This window comes from Chiloscyllium punctatum, chromosome 17 (assembly GCF_047496795.1).
Source record: "Chiloscyllium punctatum isolate Juve2018m chromosome 17, sChiPun1.3, whole genome shotgun sequence".
Classification (NCBI taxonomy): Eukaryota; Metazoa; Chordata; class Chondrichthyes; order Orectolobiformes; family Hemiscylliidae; genus Chiloscyllium; species Chiloscyllium punctatum.
Window position 1 is genome coordinate 62,316,774 of NC_092755.1, and position 19,203 is coordinate 62,335,976.

At 40.9% G+C, this 19,203-nt stretch overlaps 1 protein-coding gene across 1 annotated transcript in view; it reads right to left on the reverse strand.

Moving 5' to 3' along the window:
• Positions 1-19,203, reverse strand: part of suds3 (SDS3 homolog, SIN3A corepressor complex component) — a 59,072-nt gene that overhangs the window by 28,256 nt on the left and 11,613 nt on the right. Inside the window, exons 2-3 of the mRNA XM_072587295.1 lie at positions 13,256-13,328; positions 5,666-5,721 (exon numbers count right to left, since the gene is read on the reverse strand). Of these exons, the coding sequence (XP_072443396.1) occupies positions 5,666-5,721; positions 13,256-13,328 (129 nt within the window). The remainder of the gene's footprint in view (positions 1-5,665; positions 5,722-13,255; positions 13,329-19,203) is intronic.

Sequence of the window (19,203 nt, forward strand, 5' to 3'; positions counted from 1 at the left end):
CAACCTTAAAACCTTTATAAAATATTTGGAGAAACACTTGAAAGTCATAGGGCTAAGTGCTAGAAAGTGGCCCATTGACTTATCTACACTAATCCCAAAGGGCCTCTTCTGTGCTCTATGACTCAGCTAAGAGAATTGGGAACAAGTTAAAGAGATAAGGAAAAGTGTTTAGCTCTTCCCAGCTTGGGAGCAGTCTGTGTTCTCTGCAGTTAAAGAGAACTTCAAACCAGAAGAACAGCAGTGAATCTTTCCTGTAGCTGTTTGTAAGTTGTGACTTTTAATGGACAAAGTCAGAGACGTTCTACCCAACCAGTAGAAGCTCCCATAAAAAACTAGCTGCAAAGCAATTCACTGGCCAGGAGCTGATAAGCATCATCTCAGCAAAAGAAGTTTGAATCAATAGATTACTGAACTATCTTTCCAGTTTTCCTGTCTGCCAATAACCTATTTTACCCTCTTGGGTGCACATGTATATTTGTGCTTGTGTGATTTTTTTTTTTAAGAAGAGGATTAAGAATTTTAATTAACAGTTTGTAATTGTCTACCTGTACCTAGAGTCTAATTAGTTGCAAGAAATAGTGATCCTTGTTCAGTAAAGAAACCTGGTCTGTGCTTCATATAACCCAGATCTGAAGTCAGGTAAATTGGAGAATTTTGCATACTTGATAAAATCTTTAACTTTTGTGAGAACTCCAGGAATAGTGGCGCCTGATTTTCAGCATTCCAGTGTGCCATAACACAGAAGTCAATTTTTGTAAATGGAGAGGACTTGGGGTCAGAATGCTTTCTCAAAATAAAGAAAGTCACCAAACTGCAAGCAGTTTGGCTCAATACAAAATGCAAGACAGTGAACAGCAATGGTAGAGTTTGTAGCAAAGCTCAAAGACAATGGTTTTAAATATTAAAATGTTCTGGCACAGGTTATTTCAGTTCATCTAAGAACTGATGTTGAATCCACAGTTTGAAAGCACAGAAGTTAAGAGAGCCCGAAGAGCTGGGATCCAGCAGCAGGCAAAAATGAGGTAAATCAGAAAAAGGAAAAGGAGAACAAAGGATGGATACTTTGGAATTCTGAAAAATTGATTGTTCAGTAGTGAGAAATAAATACCTTATCATTCTTCAGCATCTATTTCTGAAGTACTCATGCTTACTGCCAAAGGATATGTAGAGAGAGAGTGGAACATTTGGACATTTGTGACTTTACTCAAGGTTATTCCAGTATAGTGGATTGTCTTCTGAGGATAATTCTATTAGTTTTACAATAGTGATGGAAAAGGATAGATCAGATCTAAAAGTTGGAGTTCCAAATTTGAGAAAGGCTAAATTAGATGATATTAGGCAAGAACTTTCAAAAGCTGATTGGGGACGGATGTACGAAGGGAAAAGGATGGCTGGAAAATGGGGAGCCTTCTGAAATGAGATAACGAACGTCCAGAGACAGTATATCCCTGTTAGGGTGAAACGAAATGCTGGTAGGTGTAGAAAATGCTGGATGACTAAAGAAATTGAGTGTTTGGTTAAGAAAAAGAAGGAAGCATTTGTCAGGTATAGACAGGGATAGATCGAGTAAATCCTTAGAAGAGTACAAAGGCAGCAGGAGTATACTTAAGACATAAATCAGGAGGGCAAAAAAGGGACATGAGAGAGCTTTGGCAAATAGAGTTAAGGAGAATTTAAAGAGATTTTACAAATACATTAAGGACAAAAGGGTAACTAGGGAGAGAATAGGGTCCCTCCAAGATTAGCAACACTGGATATGTCTGGAGCCGCAGGAAATGGGGGAGATACTAAATGAGTATTTTGCATCACTGTTTACTGGGGAAAAGGACATGGAAGATACAGAATGTGGGGAAATAGATGGTGACATCTTGAAAAATGTCCATATTACAGAGACGCAAGTGGTGGATGTCTTGAAACACGTAAAAGTGGATAAATCCTCAGGACCCGATCAACTGTACCCTAGAACTCTGTGGGAAGCTAGGGAAGTTATTGCTGGGCCCCTTGCTGAGATCTTTGTATCATCAATAGTCACAGGTGAGGTACTGGAAGACTGAAGGTTGGGTAACGTCGTGCCATTATTTAAGAAAGATCGAAAGGACAAGCCAGGGAACAATAGACTGGTCAGCCTGATGTCGGTGGTGGGCAAGTTGTTGAAGGGAATCCTGAGGGACAGGATGTGTGTGTATTTGGAAAGGCAAGGACTGATTAGGGATAGTCAACATGGTTTTGAGCGTGAGAAATCATGTCCCAAAAACTTCATTTCTACTTCAAAAAACTCAGAGGATTGATAAGGGCAGAGTGGTAGATGTGATCTTTATGGACTTCAGTAAGGCTTTCGACAAGCTCCCCCATGGGATACCCGTTAGCGAGGTTACATCTCATGGAATACAGAGAGAGCTAGCCATTTGGATACAGAACTGGCTCAAAGGTTGAAGACAGAGGGTGGTGGTGGAGAGTTGTTTTTCAGACTGGAGGCCTGTGACCAGTGGAGTGCCACAAGGATCGGTGCTGGTCCACTGTTTGTCATCATTTATATAAATGCTTTGGATGTGAACACAGAAGGTATAGTTATTAAGTTTGCAGATGATACAAAAATTGGAGGTGTAGTAGACAGCGAAGGTGGTTAGCTCAGATTATAACTGGATCTTGATCAATTGGGCCAAGGAGTGAGGAGCAGCTGATGAAGTTTAAATAAATCTGAGGTGCTGCATTTTGGGAAAGCAAATCTTAGCAGGACTTATACACTTAATGGTAAGGTCCTAGGGAGTGTTGCTGAACAAAGAGACCTTGGAGTGCAGATTCATAGCTCCTTGAAAGTGGGGTTGCAGGTACATAGTACAATGAAGGCGGCGTTTAGTATGCTTTCCTTTATTGGTCAGAGTATTGACTATAGAAGTTGGAAGGTCATGTTGTGGCTATACAGGATATTGGTTAGGCCACTTTTGGAATATTGCATGCAATTCTGGTCTCCTCCCTATTGGAAGGATGTTGTGAAACTTGAAAGTGTTCAGAAAAGATTTACGAGGATGTTGCCAGGGTAGAGGATTTGAGCTATAGGGAGACACTGAATAGGCTGGGACTGTTGTCCCTGGAGCGTCGGAGGTTGAGGGGTGACCTTATAGAGGTTTATAAAATCATGAGGGGCATGGATAGGGTAAATAGACAGTTTTTTCCCGTGGGGTGGAGGAGTCCAGAACCAGAGGGCCTACGTTTAGGGTGAGAGGGGAAAGATATAAAAGAGACCTAAGGGGCAACTTTTTCACGCAGAAGGTGGTACGTGAATGGAATGAGCTGCCAGAGGTAGTGGTGGAGGCTCCATAAGAGACCATAAGACATAGGAATGGAAGTAAGGCCATTCGGCCCATCAAGTCCACTCCGCCATTCAATCATGGCTGATGGGCATTTCAACTCCACTTACCCGCATTCTCCCCGTAGCCCTTAATTCCTCGAGACAACAAGAATCTATCAATCTCTGCCTTGAAGACATTTAGCGTCCCGGCCTCCACTGCACTCTGCGGCAATGAATTCCACAGGCCCACCACTCTCTGGCTGAAGAAATGTCTCCGCATTTCTGTACTGAATTTAGCCCCTCTAATTCTAAGGCTGTGTCCACGGGTCCTAGTCTCCTCACCTAACGGAAACAATTTCCTAGCGTCCACCCTTTCCAAGCCACGTATTATCTTGTACGTCTCTATTAAGTCTCCCCTTAATCTTCTAAACTCCAATGAATACAACCCCAGGATCTTCAACCGTTCCTCATTTGTTAGACCTTACAATTGCTACATTTAAAAAGGCATCTGGATGAGTATATGAATAGGAAGGGTTTGGAAGGATATCGGCCGGATGCTGACAGGTGAGACACGAGATTGGGTAGGCATATCTGGTCCAACTCATCCATGCTGAACAAAGGGTCTGTTTCTGTGCTGTACATCTCTATAATTCTATGAAAGTTTTGAGTACTCACTGGAGTTAGAAAAACTGAGAGGCAACTTTATCAAAACATGCAAGATTATCAGGGAAACTGACAGGGCAGAGATGAAGAGGTCGTTTCCCTTCATGGTCAAGTCCAGCATCAGAGGACATGATCTTCGAGAAAGGAGTCACCAGTTTGGGACAAAGACAAGGAGTAATACCTGTCCTCAAGGATTTTAATCTATGGATTTTTTTAAGGCTGGATCATCAAGTATATTCAAGGCTGAGATAGACACATCTCTAATCGTTAAGGGAATCAAGGGTTTATGGGGACACAGCAGGAAAGTGCAGTTGAGGATTATCAGATCTGCCATGATCTCACTGAATGGTGGAACAGATTCGATGGGCTGAATTGACTACTCCTGCTCCAATGTCTTATGGTCTCATGGAAATAAACATTGATTGGGAAAGCAACATATATAAGCACTGGAGAACATACACGTTTGGAGACAGCAGTAACTCAAAAAAAACTGTACCTTTTTTTAAAAAAAGGAGCAGGTGGGTGTTTAAATAAATTTAGAATGGAGAAGTTTATATCCAAAAGGAAGCAACTACAATGTCAGCCAGCATAGGTCAAGAGTTGACTCAGTTAATTCAGTGGGAATGGGGTCAAGGAGGCAGGAGGTGGACTTAATTAACAAGATGAACAGAGATCTCATAGTACGCAGGTAAATAACTGGAGCAAACAAGGTTCAGGCATCAGGGTGCGAACAAGTTTCATTTGCTGGGAAAGGGAAAAATCAACAGAGGCAGCAGAATGATCTCATTCTTGGTAACAAGTACTACTTTGTCATACATCTCATTATCAGTCAGATTAATTGGAGGAACCAGCAGTTTCCCCACATTATCAGAGTTAATAAAAACCTAAATCATGTAGAATAAGGTGAAGGGATTACTTTCAATGAAAATTTTAACTACACAGAGAGAAAAAATCCAATTTACTCCATACTTGCTGCAACTATTGTCAGTCAGTCTCTGCCTCCTTTCCTGAGTCCATTTATTTTCTCCTGTTGTATTCATTCACATTATTGCCTCCTGTTACTCTTTCCAATTTCTCTTTACCCTAATATCCATGCTGATTTCATCTTTTTAATTTTTGACAGGCAATGAGATATAATAATATAAAGGACATGCATTTATATAACACCCTTTCTAGCATCAGGATATCCCAAAGTGCTTTGCAGTCAGAGTACATTATGAGATGTAATCAGTATTGTGATGCAGCGTAATGCAGCAATGAAGCTGTACACAGAAATCATCACAACAATGAGTCAATGGCGAAATAATCTAACGTGACGGTAGTTACAGAGTTAATATGCCCTAGTAAAATCTTCACTGTTTTTCTTCAAATCATGCAATGGGTTTTTTTTTACATCAAATTGGCAATGCAGATGAATTCAAAATGTCACATCTAAAAAAAAAGGCTTAAAACTCAAAGTAACTAACCGTAATGGTATTTCAGCTTGGTTTAAATGTCACATTTCAACAGGGAGGCACTCTTATTAATACTGCATTAACGTGCCTTAAGTTAAACTGAACACAACTTACTGGTTGAGCAAGTTACCACTAAGCCAATTTGGACTCCTATGGGGCATTATGAAAAAAACCACAACTAAAGCTTCAAGCATTACTTTTCACGACTACACACAATATGTTCACTCCATTTTCCAAAGTATAAAAAAAAAGTTCTCACCTTCCTGTAACTGTTGTAGCTGCCTCTTTAAAGATGTTAATTTTTCCTGGTACATTCTATGAACAAGAAAAAGATGCAATATAAATATAATTAAAGTTCCAAAACAGGTTGCTCTGTTTTAACAAGCGTCTCATTAGTGTGAATTGGCTATAACATGATTGACTAATTGTGGGCATTATTTGAATAAGATTAACTTTCTACTGAACGGGTGCACTGATTTTCTACTACCGATCTTCTACAGTGTGATCCAAATGGGATCACTTACATTGACATGTAAGCATCAGGAATAGCAAAAGCACACCAAAGCCTCTATCCTAGAGGACTGCAAAACCTCAGTCGATGAGAATGTTTAAGACAAATATCAGATCTCTGACGCTAACCAGTGCGAGGTTGCAGAGGAACACAACTGCTGCATTATAGTGGAAAACCTGTATTCACTGGTTCAGCCAAATTGAAAAGGATATAAAAAGTACACTGCAACAGCTCTTTTCTAATTTAAAATCTAATATTACCATATTATAGCTTTATGGCTGGGTATTTGATAACTAGTTTCATTTACGAACCCATACAACTAATATTTAAACACCAAAGACACTTTGAGAATATTTATTTTCCCATTTCCTTTTGAGGTGTGAGAAATGCTAGCCTTTACGAGTTATAATTTTGGAAGAACACAAACAAGTATCTGGCTAGGACACTTTGGAAGACAATTCAACCAACGATACTGGTGTTGGATTGTTGTTATTTTCCTGATAGTCCAACATATTCATAGCCCCTTTATTTCCCGGTTTTTAAGACAGAATTAAAATTCGCCGAATGCTATGGTCACACCTGAAATTGCAATCATTGGATTATTCTATGCCATGAGATTACCAGCTCCACACTTTGACACTAGATTACTTGCCCAGCACAATAATCATTGTACTACTGTATCCTTATAAAAGCATAATCACAGAGTTACTGGCCAAATACAAATGCTTGGACCAATGATCTGGAGATGCAAGGTCAAATATCACAAGTGCAGCTGGAAGAATTTAAATTCAATAAAATTAAATAGATCTGGAATTTAAGAAAATCTAGTCCCAGCATTGGTGATGACAAATTTACTGGATTAAGAAACCACTGGCCCAATAGTTCATAGAACGAAATATGCTGTCCGATCAGGTCTGACTCCAGAGGTTCAGTAATGTGTTAAGCTTGAATTTTAACTGGCCTCTGAAATAGCTGATGAAATCACTCTGATGTACCAAAAACTACTTTAGAAGCGTCATACAAGAATAAAACCAAACAGCATCACTTACATTGACATGCAGGCATCAGGAATAGCAAAAGCACACCAAAGCCTCTATCCCAGAGGACTGCAAAACCTCAGTCGATGAGAATGTTTAAGACAAATATCAGATCTCTGATGCTAATAACAGATATGGAGAGAGCATGACAAAGTGGTACGGAGGTAAGTGACCGAACTGAATGGTGGAGTGGTCTTGATATAATGAATAGCATACTCCTGTGTTCCATACCCTGCAAAATCTTCTTTGCTAACATCTGGTGGCTTGTGTCACCATTATGCCAGGGCAGATGGTGGAACCTGAATTACATTTTCTAAAAATGTGGAATTAAGAGCCTAATGGCGACCATGAACCATTGTCGATTGCCAGAGGAAAAACTGTTCAGCAATATCCTTTAGGGAAAGAAATTGCCTGATCTGACCTACATGTGACTCCACACCCACAGCAGTGGTTGACACTTAACAAGTAGGGACAGGTATTAAATGCTGGTGCAGCCTGCGCCACCAACTTCCTGTGAATGAATAGAAAGGAGCCTTGCAAGACTAATGTCAATGGGAAATGAGACAGGAAAACTCTCCACTGGTTGGAGTCATACTGAACACAAAAAGAAAATTGATTTTGGTTATTGAAGGCCAATTATTTCAGCCCCAGGACATCTACATTGCAGTGTTGTTGGCCTAAACATCTTCAGTTGCTTCCCTTCATTGTAAGATCTGAAGTAAAGATGTTCATCGTGATTGCAGTATTCACTACCACTTGTAACTTGTATACATCAAAATAATCTGGAACTGCATGCAGAAAGAGCTGGACAACATTAAACAATGGCCAAACAAGTAACATTTACATCATAAAAATGCCAGACAATGACTAATTCAAACAAGAGAGAATGAAATCACCTTTTCTTGCATTCAACAGTGCCCCATTAGCAAATCCTAACCAAAACCTTGAGTTATCATTGCCAAGAAACCTAGCTAGATCAGTCAAATAAATGTTGAGACTGAGAAGCAGGTCAGACATTGAATTCTATGGCAAATAGTCGCTTCCAAATCTCCCCAAAACGTGACAACAATTTAGAAAGCACAAATCAGGAACATTATGGAAGTTGCTCCACTTGTCTTTAAGGGTGCAGCCATAACAGCACTCAAGAAGCTTAACGTCATGCAGGGTAAAGTAGCCTACTCAATGAGCACACCATTCAATCTGTCCTCAAATCAACATACAGTGGCAGTGTGTACAATCTGCATTGGAGCAACTCCTTCAGCAAAGCCTCCTTTGACAGAACCTTCCAAATCTGCAACTTCTATTACCTAAATGAGCAAAAGCAACAGTTGTGTGGGACCACATGCAAGTTACTGTCTTAGTCACACATGATCCTGACTTGGAACTACATCAACATTCCTTCATTTGCACTGATTCGAACTCTTGGCACTCCCTCTCCAACAGTACTGTGGGTGTATCTACACCACAGCAGTGTCATATCATATCATATATCATGTCATAGATGAAAACAGTTCACTATCACCTTCTCAAGGGCCATAACAGATACGCAATAATTGTGGTCACATCCTAGAAATAAATTTTTAAAAGTCACACCAGCAGCTTAGCTAGAATTGAATGCCAAGACCAGACACATTCAGGAATAATTGGAAACAACAGTTGAAATCAATAACAGGGCTAGAAATATTGGAGAGCAAGATGTTGGAGAAAGCATGCCCAATTAGACATCCACTGTACAAATTGCCAGATGGAGAGATTTCTATAGGTGACTATCGAATCACTGGTATGCAGGAATTCAGAATGTATTTAGAGAATGAGGAAACTCAGAACCACGCTATGCAGTGTTATGTACATTATTTCTGATCTGTAAGTATTAAATCAAGATCACTTGTTTTGCTGCACTAAAAAGGTCACTGTGGTGAAAGGTTGCTCAAAGTAGCTGTCAAAAATAAAATACAGCACATAAGGAGGCCCATTTGGCCCATCTCATCCACTTTAGCATACAAGGAGCCAAACAGACTATCATTTTCCAACTCTTGGTCCTTAATCCATGAAGTGCTGAAACCAAGTATTTTTAAAAATATTATGAGGGTCACAGCTTCTGCCACTCTTTCAGCCAGTGAGTTCCACATGTGGGTCATCCTCCTGGTGCAAAGACTTTCCCCCTCTCATCATAAAATCTATGCTCCTTTGTTCTGGACACCTCTGCTCATCCAAAGGAAATAAAGACTTCCTTTCCACTTGTATAGTCTCCTCATAATTTTAATTTGCTTCAATTAAACTTGATCTGTTTCAAAGAAAACGACCTCAGCCTGTCCAATCCTTCCACATTATGAAAGTTTTCCAGTGCAGGCAACTTCCTCATATGACTTCAGTGTACAATTTCACTTCATTCACCTATGTCCTATTGCAATCCCAATGCAGTGTTCAAACTGCAAAGAGGGATTAGTTCAGAAGGCACTGTCAGTAGATATGGACACAATGGGCTGAATAGCCATCTTCTCTGCTGCAAATTTCTAATGATCCTATGATAATTAGTTCTAACAACCCTTCAGCAGTGTCCTTGTCAATAGTACATTTCAAAAGTACATACATTGCTTCAAATCAGTGGCAAAAAATAATTAAAATCTAGTGATCAGCATCATGAATGTTGCATTCCATACTGCAGATATGGTCTTCCTCATCACCTAAATACTATTCAATCCCCACATCCTAATGAATAGGCAATCATAGGAATGTAGAGCATGGAAACAGACCCTTCAATTCAATTCATTCATTCATTCATATCAACTAGATATCCTAAATTAATCTAGTCCCATTTGCTAGCAAGTTGGCCCATATTCCTCTAAACCTTTTCTATTCATTTACCCATCCAGATGCCTTTTAATTGTACCAGATTCCACCATTTTCTCTAGCAGCTCATCCCAAACACCCACTACCCTCTATGTGAAAAAAGGTCCCCTTTAGGTCCCTTTTAAATGTTTCTCCTCTCACCCTAAACTTACGCCCTCTAGTTCTGGACTCCTCCCATCCCAGAGAAAAGACCTTGTTTACTTACCCTGTCCACGTCCCTCATGATTTTATAAACCTCTATAAAAAGGTCCCCCCACCCAGCCTCCAACACTCCAGAGAAAACAGATCCAGCCTATTCAACCTCTCCCTATAGCTCAAACCCTCCTACCCTGGCAACACCCTTGTAAATTTTTTCTGAAACCTTTCAAGCTTCACAACATCCTTCCAATAAGAGGGAGACCAGAATTACACGCAATATTCCAAAAGTGGCCTAACCAACATCCTGTACAACTGTAACATGATCCCTCAACTCCTATACTCAGTGCTCTGACCAATAAAGGAAAGCATACCAAACGCCTTCTTCACTATCCTATCTACCTGCGACCCCACTTTCAAGGAGCTACAAACCTACACTCCAAGGTCTCTTTGTTCAGCAACACTCCCCACGGCCTTACCATTAAGTGTGCAAATCCTGCTCTGATTTGCCTTTCCAAAATGCAGCACCTCATATTTATCTAAATTAAACTCCACTTGTCACTTCTCAGCCCATTGGCCCAATTGATCAATATCCTGTTGAAATCAGAGGTAACCTGCTTTGCTGTCCACTACATCTCCAATTTTGGTGTCATTTACAAACTTACTAACTATGCCTCCTATATTCACATCCAAATCATTTATATAAATGAGAAAAAGCAGTGGACCCAGCTCTGATCCTTGTGGCACACCATAGGTCACAGTCCTCCAGTCTGAAAAGCAACCTCTACTACCACCCTCTGCCTTCTATCTTCAAGTTTGTTCTGTATCCAAGTGGCTAGTTCTCCCTGGATTCCATGAGATCTAAACTTGCTAATCAGTCTATCATGAGGAACCTTGTTGAACATCTTACTGAAGTCCATATAGATCATGTCTACCGCTCTACCCTTATCAATCCTCTTTTCTTCAAAAACACTCAATCAAGCTCGTGAGACATGACTTCCCACATATAAAGCCATGTTGACTATCCCTAATCAGTCCTTGCCTTTCCAAATACATGGAAATCCTGCCCCTCATGATTCCCTCCAACAACTTGCCCACCACTGATGTCAGGCTCACCGGTTTATAGTTATACCACCTTTCTTAAACAGTGGCACCACATTAGCCAATCTCCAGTCCTCTGGCACCTCACCTATCACTACCAATAATCCAAATATCTCAACAAAGAGACCCAGCAATCACTTCCCTAGCTTTCCACAGAGTTTTAGGGTACACCTGCTCAGGTCCTGGGAAATGTATCCACTTTCATGCATTTTAAGACATCCAGCACCACCATCTCTGTATTATGGATATTTTTCAAGTTGTCACCATTTATTTCCCCACATTCTATATGTTCCATGTCCTTCTCCATAGTAAACACTAATGCTCATTTGGTATCTCCCTCATCTCCTGTGGTTCCACACATAGCTGCCTTGCTGATTTTTGAGGGGCTCTTTTCTCTCCCTAGTTACTCTTTTGTCCTTGAGGTATTTATGGAATCCCTCTGGATTCTCCTTAACCCTATTTGCCAAAGCTATCTCATGTCCCCTTTTTGCCTTTCTAGTTTCCCTCTTAAGTATACTCCTACTGCCTTTATACTCTAAGGAATCACAATCTATCCTGTCAATACCTGACATATGCTTCCTCCTTTTCCCTAACCTAAACCTAAATTTCTTTAGTCAGTCATTCAGCTTTCCCTACACCTATCAGCCTTGCCTTTCAACCGAACAGCCACCTATACAAGAAATCTGTGCTGTAACCATCTCATTGATCATTTAAACTCTAACCTCATGCTCATTACCTCACTATTCAATGAGAAATTTTTTTAAAAATTGAATTGGCAAAGATATAGAAAATAAAGGGGCAAAGGTCAGTGATTAAGTAGTGAGTGACTAGTCACAAAATATCCAAAACTCACAGATTTGCTGGAGGCAAATGGAAATGGCTTGACTGGGAACCTTGTTTTTTTAAATGCTGATTATTTTGTTAGTTATTTGTTCAGTTGATTAGTTGTCAGAGAAACAGCACATTGATGGCAATAATCAACAGCACTACAGTACAGATTGCTTTTTATAATCTAAATATAAAACGTGAAACTGCATCAAAACTTTGAGACAATAATGCTAGACCACCATTTATGGCCATCACTGGACTCTCAATTCCAAGTTTTTACTGAACTCAAATTCCACTACTGGCCATGGCAGGATCTGAACTTGGGTACCCAGAACATTGCCTGGGTCTCTAGATTAATTAGGCCATCGCCTCTCCTCGGGGAAAAAAAAATGCTCTTTGTACAAGTTATATTATTTATCATACTGGTTACAGCAAGTGATAAAGAAAGAAAATCTCAATCTGCCCAAGTTACTTGAAGTAACTCCTAAAATACAATTATTTGCTACAATCGGAATTTTAATGTGGATAAATGTATGGTTATCCACTTTGATGGCAAGATCAGGAAGGCAGATTACTACCTAAATGGAATCAATTTAGGTAAAGGGGCAGTACAGAGAGATCTGGGTGCTCTTGTACACCAGTCAATGAAGGTAAGCGTGCAGGTACAGCAGGTAGTGAAGGAGGCTAATAGCATGCTGGCCTTCATAACAAGAGGGATTGAGTACAGAAGCAAAGAGGTTCTTCTGCAGCTGGACAGGGCCCTGGTGAGACCACACCTGGAGTACTGTGTGCAGTTCTGATCTCCAAATTTGAGGAAAGACATTCTGGCTATTGAGGGAGTGCAGCGTAGGTTCACAAGGTCAATTCCTGGAATGGCGGGATTACCTTACACTGAAAGACTGGAGCGACTGGGCTTGTATACCCTTGAGTTTAGAAGACTGAGAGGGGATCTGATTGAGACATTAGATTATTAAAGAATTGGACACTCTGGAGACAGGAAACATGTTTCCGCTGATGGGTGAGTGCCAAAACAGAGGACACAGCTTAAAAATACGGGGTAGACCATTTAGGACAGAGATGACGAGAAACTACTTCACCCAGAGAGTGGTGGCTGTGTGGAATGCTCTGCCTCAGAGGGCAGTGGAGGCCCAGTCTCTGGATTAATTTAAGAAAGAGTTGGATAGAGCTCTCAAGGATTGTGGAATCAAGGGTTATGGAGATAAGGCAGGAACAGGATACTGATTAAGGATGATCATCCATGATCATATTGAATAGTGGTGCAGGCTCGAGGTGCAGAATGGCCTACTCCTGCACCTATTGTCTATTGTCTAATTTCTTATGCTGTGGCCTATACATCACAAGGCAGCTGCATCACAAGAATACTCACTGTTCTTTCACTTCTAGGTAGTCTTCATCATCTTGCTTGTTAGCAATATCTGTCTCACTTGCATCCTCTGTATCTATCAAATATTAAGGAAACAGAATGCCATTAAATTACCTGGAAGAAAAATAAGTATCTCACACAATACCAACACTTGGAATCATAGAATCATATCACAGAATGGTTACAGAACAGGAGGAGGGAATTTGACAGTTGTCTCTCTGAAGGAGTAACTCCACTCAGGTCACAAACCATTTTCACCATGCAGTGGTGCACATTCTTATTTTTCAGATAATAATCTAACTTCCTCTTGAATATCTCAATTAAACATGCAGTACCACACTCCCAGGCAATGTATTCCAGATCATAATCACTGCATGGAAAAGTTTTTCTTCATGTCATCAATGCTTCTTTGCCAATTTCCATTAATATGTGCCTGCTTGTTCTTCCAACTTGCACCAGCAGAAACAACTGATGTTTGTCTCAACTGCCCTCCAAAGTCTTCATCCTCATGATTTTGAATGCCTGTATCCAACTCACCACACATATGCCAGCATGTGTTAACCCTTCTGGCAGAAGCTTTTGAGAATAAGACTCACTCTCAGATTGGCAAAGAATTTCCACATGGTGCCATGCTCATCATTGGCAACTTCCTCTGACTGGACGCTTCTAGTGATGTGGAAACCAGCACCTGACAAGGCTTTTCCGCCTACAGTCCTTTCACTACTGGAGTGGCCAGTGGGAATACAGTACCAAGCCAAAGAGGGACATGGATACACCACCATCACCAATTCTCAGGCCACTTGCAATTGAACTGCACAACATCAAATGCCCTAAGCATCAGTAAGGAAGAAAACTCACGAGAAGGTCTAAGTCTTTCTCCTTCTGGAAGTAGAAGCAAGTCCTGAGAAGCTTAACTGTGGTTACTTTCCAAAGACTCAGCTCTACCTTGATTTCAATCGGAACAACCACCTAAGGATGTCAGCAAGTCACTTTCATCAACAGAAAATCTGAAGGAGCACAAGTTAACATTATATTCTATTCATTGTTTTCAGACCTTTGTTCCACAGAAGTGCTTTTTGCTCCCTTTTGTCCTTTTCAAAAAAAAAAGCAGCATCTCTGCAGAGACTGCTGACTTCTAGGATTGTGGGAGTTTGTCTTGTGTTTGGGATTAATTCTAATTCTGGATGATAACCTAGATGTATTTGCCACAGATGTTTTAAAAATAACTTTTGTTTCTCATAAACTGTTTTCATTTAATGGCAGGGTGCAGGTGAGGTTGGGGTGGGGAAGGCTTTAGGTGGATGCAGAGGAAGAGGGGATTATGATAGGTTGCTGGTGAGAGTGGAGTGAATAGATGGGAAGGAAGACAGACATATCAAGTAGTAGTTGGAGGGTTAGATCTGCGATGAGGTGGGAGGGGAGATTTGGACAACTGGAGAAGGAACACCTCATCTTCCGCCTTGTAACCCTTCAACCACAAAGCATCAACTTCACTAGTTTCCAATTCTCCTCTCCCTCCACCTCATCCCAGATCCAACACTAACTCAGCACCGCCCTCTTCACCTGTCAATCTTCCTTCCCACTTCTCTGCTTGTCCCTCCTCACCAACCTTTCACCCCTCCACCTGCATCCATCACTTTCCAAGCTACCTCCCCCCCCCCCCACCCCCCAGCCTCATATTTATCTCTCAGCCCCCTTGCCCATTACATTCCAGATGAAGGTCTTATGCCCAAAACACTCTCCTGCTCCTTGGATGCTACCCTACTGGCTGTGCTTTTCCAGCGCCACACTTTGACTGTCTCTCCAGAATCTGCAGTCCTCATTTCTTCCTTTTTCATTCAATTAAAAGGACCCTGGAGAATGTCTCTTGAACTGATTCCCAGGATAAATAGCAAATCTATTGGTAATTTTTATGATTAAATTAACACATTCGTACTAATGATGCAAATAGTGGGATAGGGGCTTGATGACCAATGCTTTCCTCCCATAATCATAGCAGATTCTTGTAGATGTGAGAGAGAGTATCTTTCAAAGAGCTTGGATGCATTCACATCTACATAAAATCTGGAAGGTTCTGTTAATTTTGTGAAATCTATACAATTGGATACTTGTAAGTTATGAACTGTCGATAATGCTTAAAGCATCAAGCTCTTTTATAAGTTAAAATCACTCGGCAGTGAGATCAGCACAAGGCGATTTTCTGAAAAATGGCATTTGTGGTATGGAATTGAATGCCTGCACTGACACCAGGTTATAGTCCAACAGGTTTACATTATTTGAAATCACAAGCTTTTGGAGCAACGGTCCTTTGTCAGGTGAAGTGAAGAAAAGTATACAGGCACAGAGTTTACAGGCACAGAGATCAAAAGATCATACAAATGGAGAGATTGGAGTGTTGACAGACTGAAGAGCAAGTCTCTGCAGGTGATCAAAAGCGTCATACGGCATGAGTAAAATGTCAACAGCTGAACAGCAGGTGAAGGGATGACTTACAGTCTGAGTAATCGAGGCCGAGAGATAATTATAAATAAATCAAAACAAGATGGTGCTGGAGACAAGCCAAATGGCTGGAATAAGACACAAGGTATTGCGTCACATATTGAGGGTCTGGCCAAAGTAAAAAGTAACCCAAAACTGTATGAACAAACTAAAATAGAGAGATCATAAGTTATCAAGGTGATGGTGTCCAAACAGGACAGTGAGGAAGATTCTGCAAATACAGAACAGTATGGTACAAATGCTTCCATCATACTGGTCAGCATGGACTTAAGAGTTCTAGCTTAGTTAGTTCACCATGTGTCTTGCATCCGACAGAGCATCTGTTGCAGGTTCCTTCTGCTCTACTGGAGTAATTTCTTAGCAGAAAATTTTATCTTCTATGCTCCATTTTTCTCTTGAAACAGATATTAATTTATTCACTAATTACAACTAACCAAGCTCACTGGTTTATTTTGTAGTCTTAGGACAATATCAGTAGCTTACTGAACTGTTGACCATGCCACTTCAACATTACTTGGGTTTTCTTGGCAAGATGGCTGTTCATCAAGTCGGAGTCTAAATTGTTCGCAGTTCACTGCAGGTGCCAGTTTCTGTACATCCAGCTTTCTTTGATGTCTATTGCATGTTGATTTTCTCTTTGTTGAGGGATCATGTAGACGGTCATCATGTTCAATGTCCAAATGCATTCTCAAAGTTATTCTTAACTTAGGTGTGTCACAAATTATGTTTCAAATCTTAAAGTGCTATACAGTATGTAGAGATTTTAACAAATCTTTAAGGCAGGTAGTCCTATACAACGATGGTTGTGTTTTTGCGCAACCCCACGTTATGGAAAAATCACACTTGGCCAATACTTTAAACACTGTTTTTAATGTAACTGCATTCCAGCCAACATACATTTTCAAAGTTCCCGCTTTAGAAACAGTGTCCCCAATTCGTCACTCCCTTTAGTGAATTTGCATTAATGAAACACACGTTTATGCAGAATGACCTGCATTTATAGAGTCATAGAGATGTACAGCATGGAAACAGACCCTTCGGTCCAACCTGTCCATGCCAACCAGATATCCCAACCCAATCTAGTCCTACCTGCCAGCACCAAACCCTCCAACCCGGGCAGCATCCTTGTAAATCTTTTCTGAACCCTTTCAAGTTTCACAACATCTTTCCCGATAGGAAGGAGACCAGAATTGCATGCAATATTCCAACAGTGGCCTAACCAAAGTCCTGTACAGCCAAAACATGATCTCCCAACTCCTGTACTCGATACTCTGACCAATAAAGGAAAGCATACCAAACGCCACCTTCACTATCCTATCTACCTGCGACTCCACTTTTAAGGAGCTATGAACCTGCACTCCAAGGTCTCTCTGTTCAGCAATACTCCCTAGGACCTTACCATTAAGTGTATAAGTCCTGCTAAGATTTGCTTTCCCAAAATGCAGCACCTCGCGTTTATCTGAATTAAACTCCATCTTCCACTTCTCAGCCCATTGGCCCATATGGTCCAGATCCTGTTGTAAGCTGAGGTAACCCTCTTCACTGTCCACTACACCTCCAATTTTAATGTCATCTGCAAACTTACTAACTGTACCTCTTATGCTCCCATCCAAATCATTTATGTAAATGACAAAACATAGAAGGCCCAGCATCGATCCTTGTGGCACTCCACTGGTCACAGGCCTCCAGTCTGAAAAACAAATCTCCACCACCACCCTTTGTCTTCTACCTTTGAGCCAGTTCTGTATCCAAATGGCTAGTTCTCCCTATATTCCATGAGATCTAACCTTGCTGAACGCCTTACTGAAGTCCATATAGATCTCATCTACTGCTCTGCCCTCATCAATCTTTTTTGTTACTTCTTCAAAAAACTCAATCAAGTTTGTGAGACATGATTTCCCACACACAAAGCCATGTTGACTATCTTGAATCAGTCCTTGCCTTTCCAAATACACGTACATCCTGTCGCTCAGGATTCCCTCCAATAATTTGCCCACCACCGAGGTCAGGCTCACCGGTCTATAGTTCCCTGGCTTATCCTTACCACCCTTCTTAAACAGCGTCACCACGTTTGCCAACTTCCAGTCTTCAAGCACCTCACCTGTGATTACCGATGATACAAATATCTCAGCAAGAGGGCCAGCAATCACTTCTCTAGCTTCCCACAGAGTTCTCAGGTACACCTGATCAGATCCTGGGGATTTATCCACCTTGAACCATTTCAAGACATCCAGCACTTCCTCCTCTGTAATCTGGACATCTTGCAAGATGTCACCATCTATTTCCCTACAGTCTATATCTTTCATATCTTTTTCCACAGTAAATACTGATGCAAAATATTCATCGAGTATCTCCCCCATTTTCTGTGGCTCCACACACAGGCCGCCTTGCTGATCTTTGAGGGGCCCTATTCTCTCCCTAGTTACCCCTTTGTCCTTAATATATTTGTAAAAACCCTTTGCATTCTCCTTAATTCTACTTGCCAAAGCTATCTCATGTCCCTGTTTTGCCCTCCTGATTTCCCTCTTAAATATACTCTTCTAAGGATTCACTCGATCTATCCTGTCTATCTCTTACGTATGCTTCCTTCTTTTTCTTAACCAAACCCTCAATTTCTTTAGTCATCCAGCATTCCCTATACCTACCAGCCTTCCCTTTTGCCCTGACAGGAATATACTTTCTCTGGATTCTTGTTATTTCATTTCTGAAGGCTTCCCATTTTCCAGCCATCCCTTTACCTGTGAACATCTGCCTCCAATCAGCTTTCGAAAGTTCTTGCCTAATACCATCAAAATTGGCCTTTCTCCAATTTAGAACTTCAACTTTTAGATCTGGTCTATCCTTTTCCATCATCATTTTAAAACAAATAGAATTATGGTCGCTGGCCCCAAAGTGCACCCCCACTGACACTTCAGTCACCTGCCCTGCCTTATTTCCCAAGAGTAGGTCAAGTTTTACACCTTCTCTAGCAGGTACATCCACATACTGAATCAGAAAATTGTCTTGTACACAATTAAGAAATTTCTCTCCATCTAAACCTTTAACACTATGGCAGTCCCGGTCAATGTTTGGAAAGTTAAAATCTCCAACCATAACTACCCTATTATTCTTACAGATAGCTAAGATCTCCTTACAAGTTTGTTTTTCAATTTCCCGCTGACTATTCGGGGGGGGGGGGGGGGGGTCTATAATACAATCCCAATAAGGTGATCATCCCTTTCTTATTTCTCAGTTCCACACAAATAACTTCCCTGGATGTATTTCCAGGAATATCCTCCCTCAGTACAGCTGTAATGCTATCCCTCATCAAAAATGCCACTCCCCCTCCTCTCTTGCCTCCCTTTCTATCCTTCCTGTAGCATTTGTATCCTGGAACATTAAGCTGTCAGTCCTGCCCATCCCTGAGCCATGTTTACATAATTGCTATGATATCCCAGTCCCATGTTCCTAAC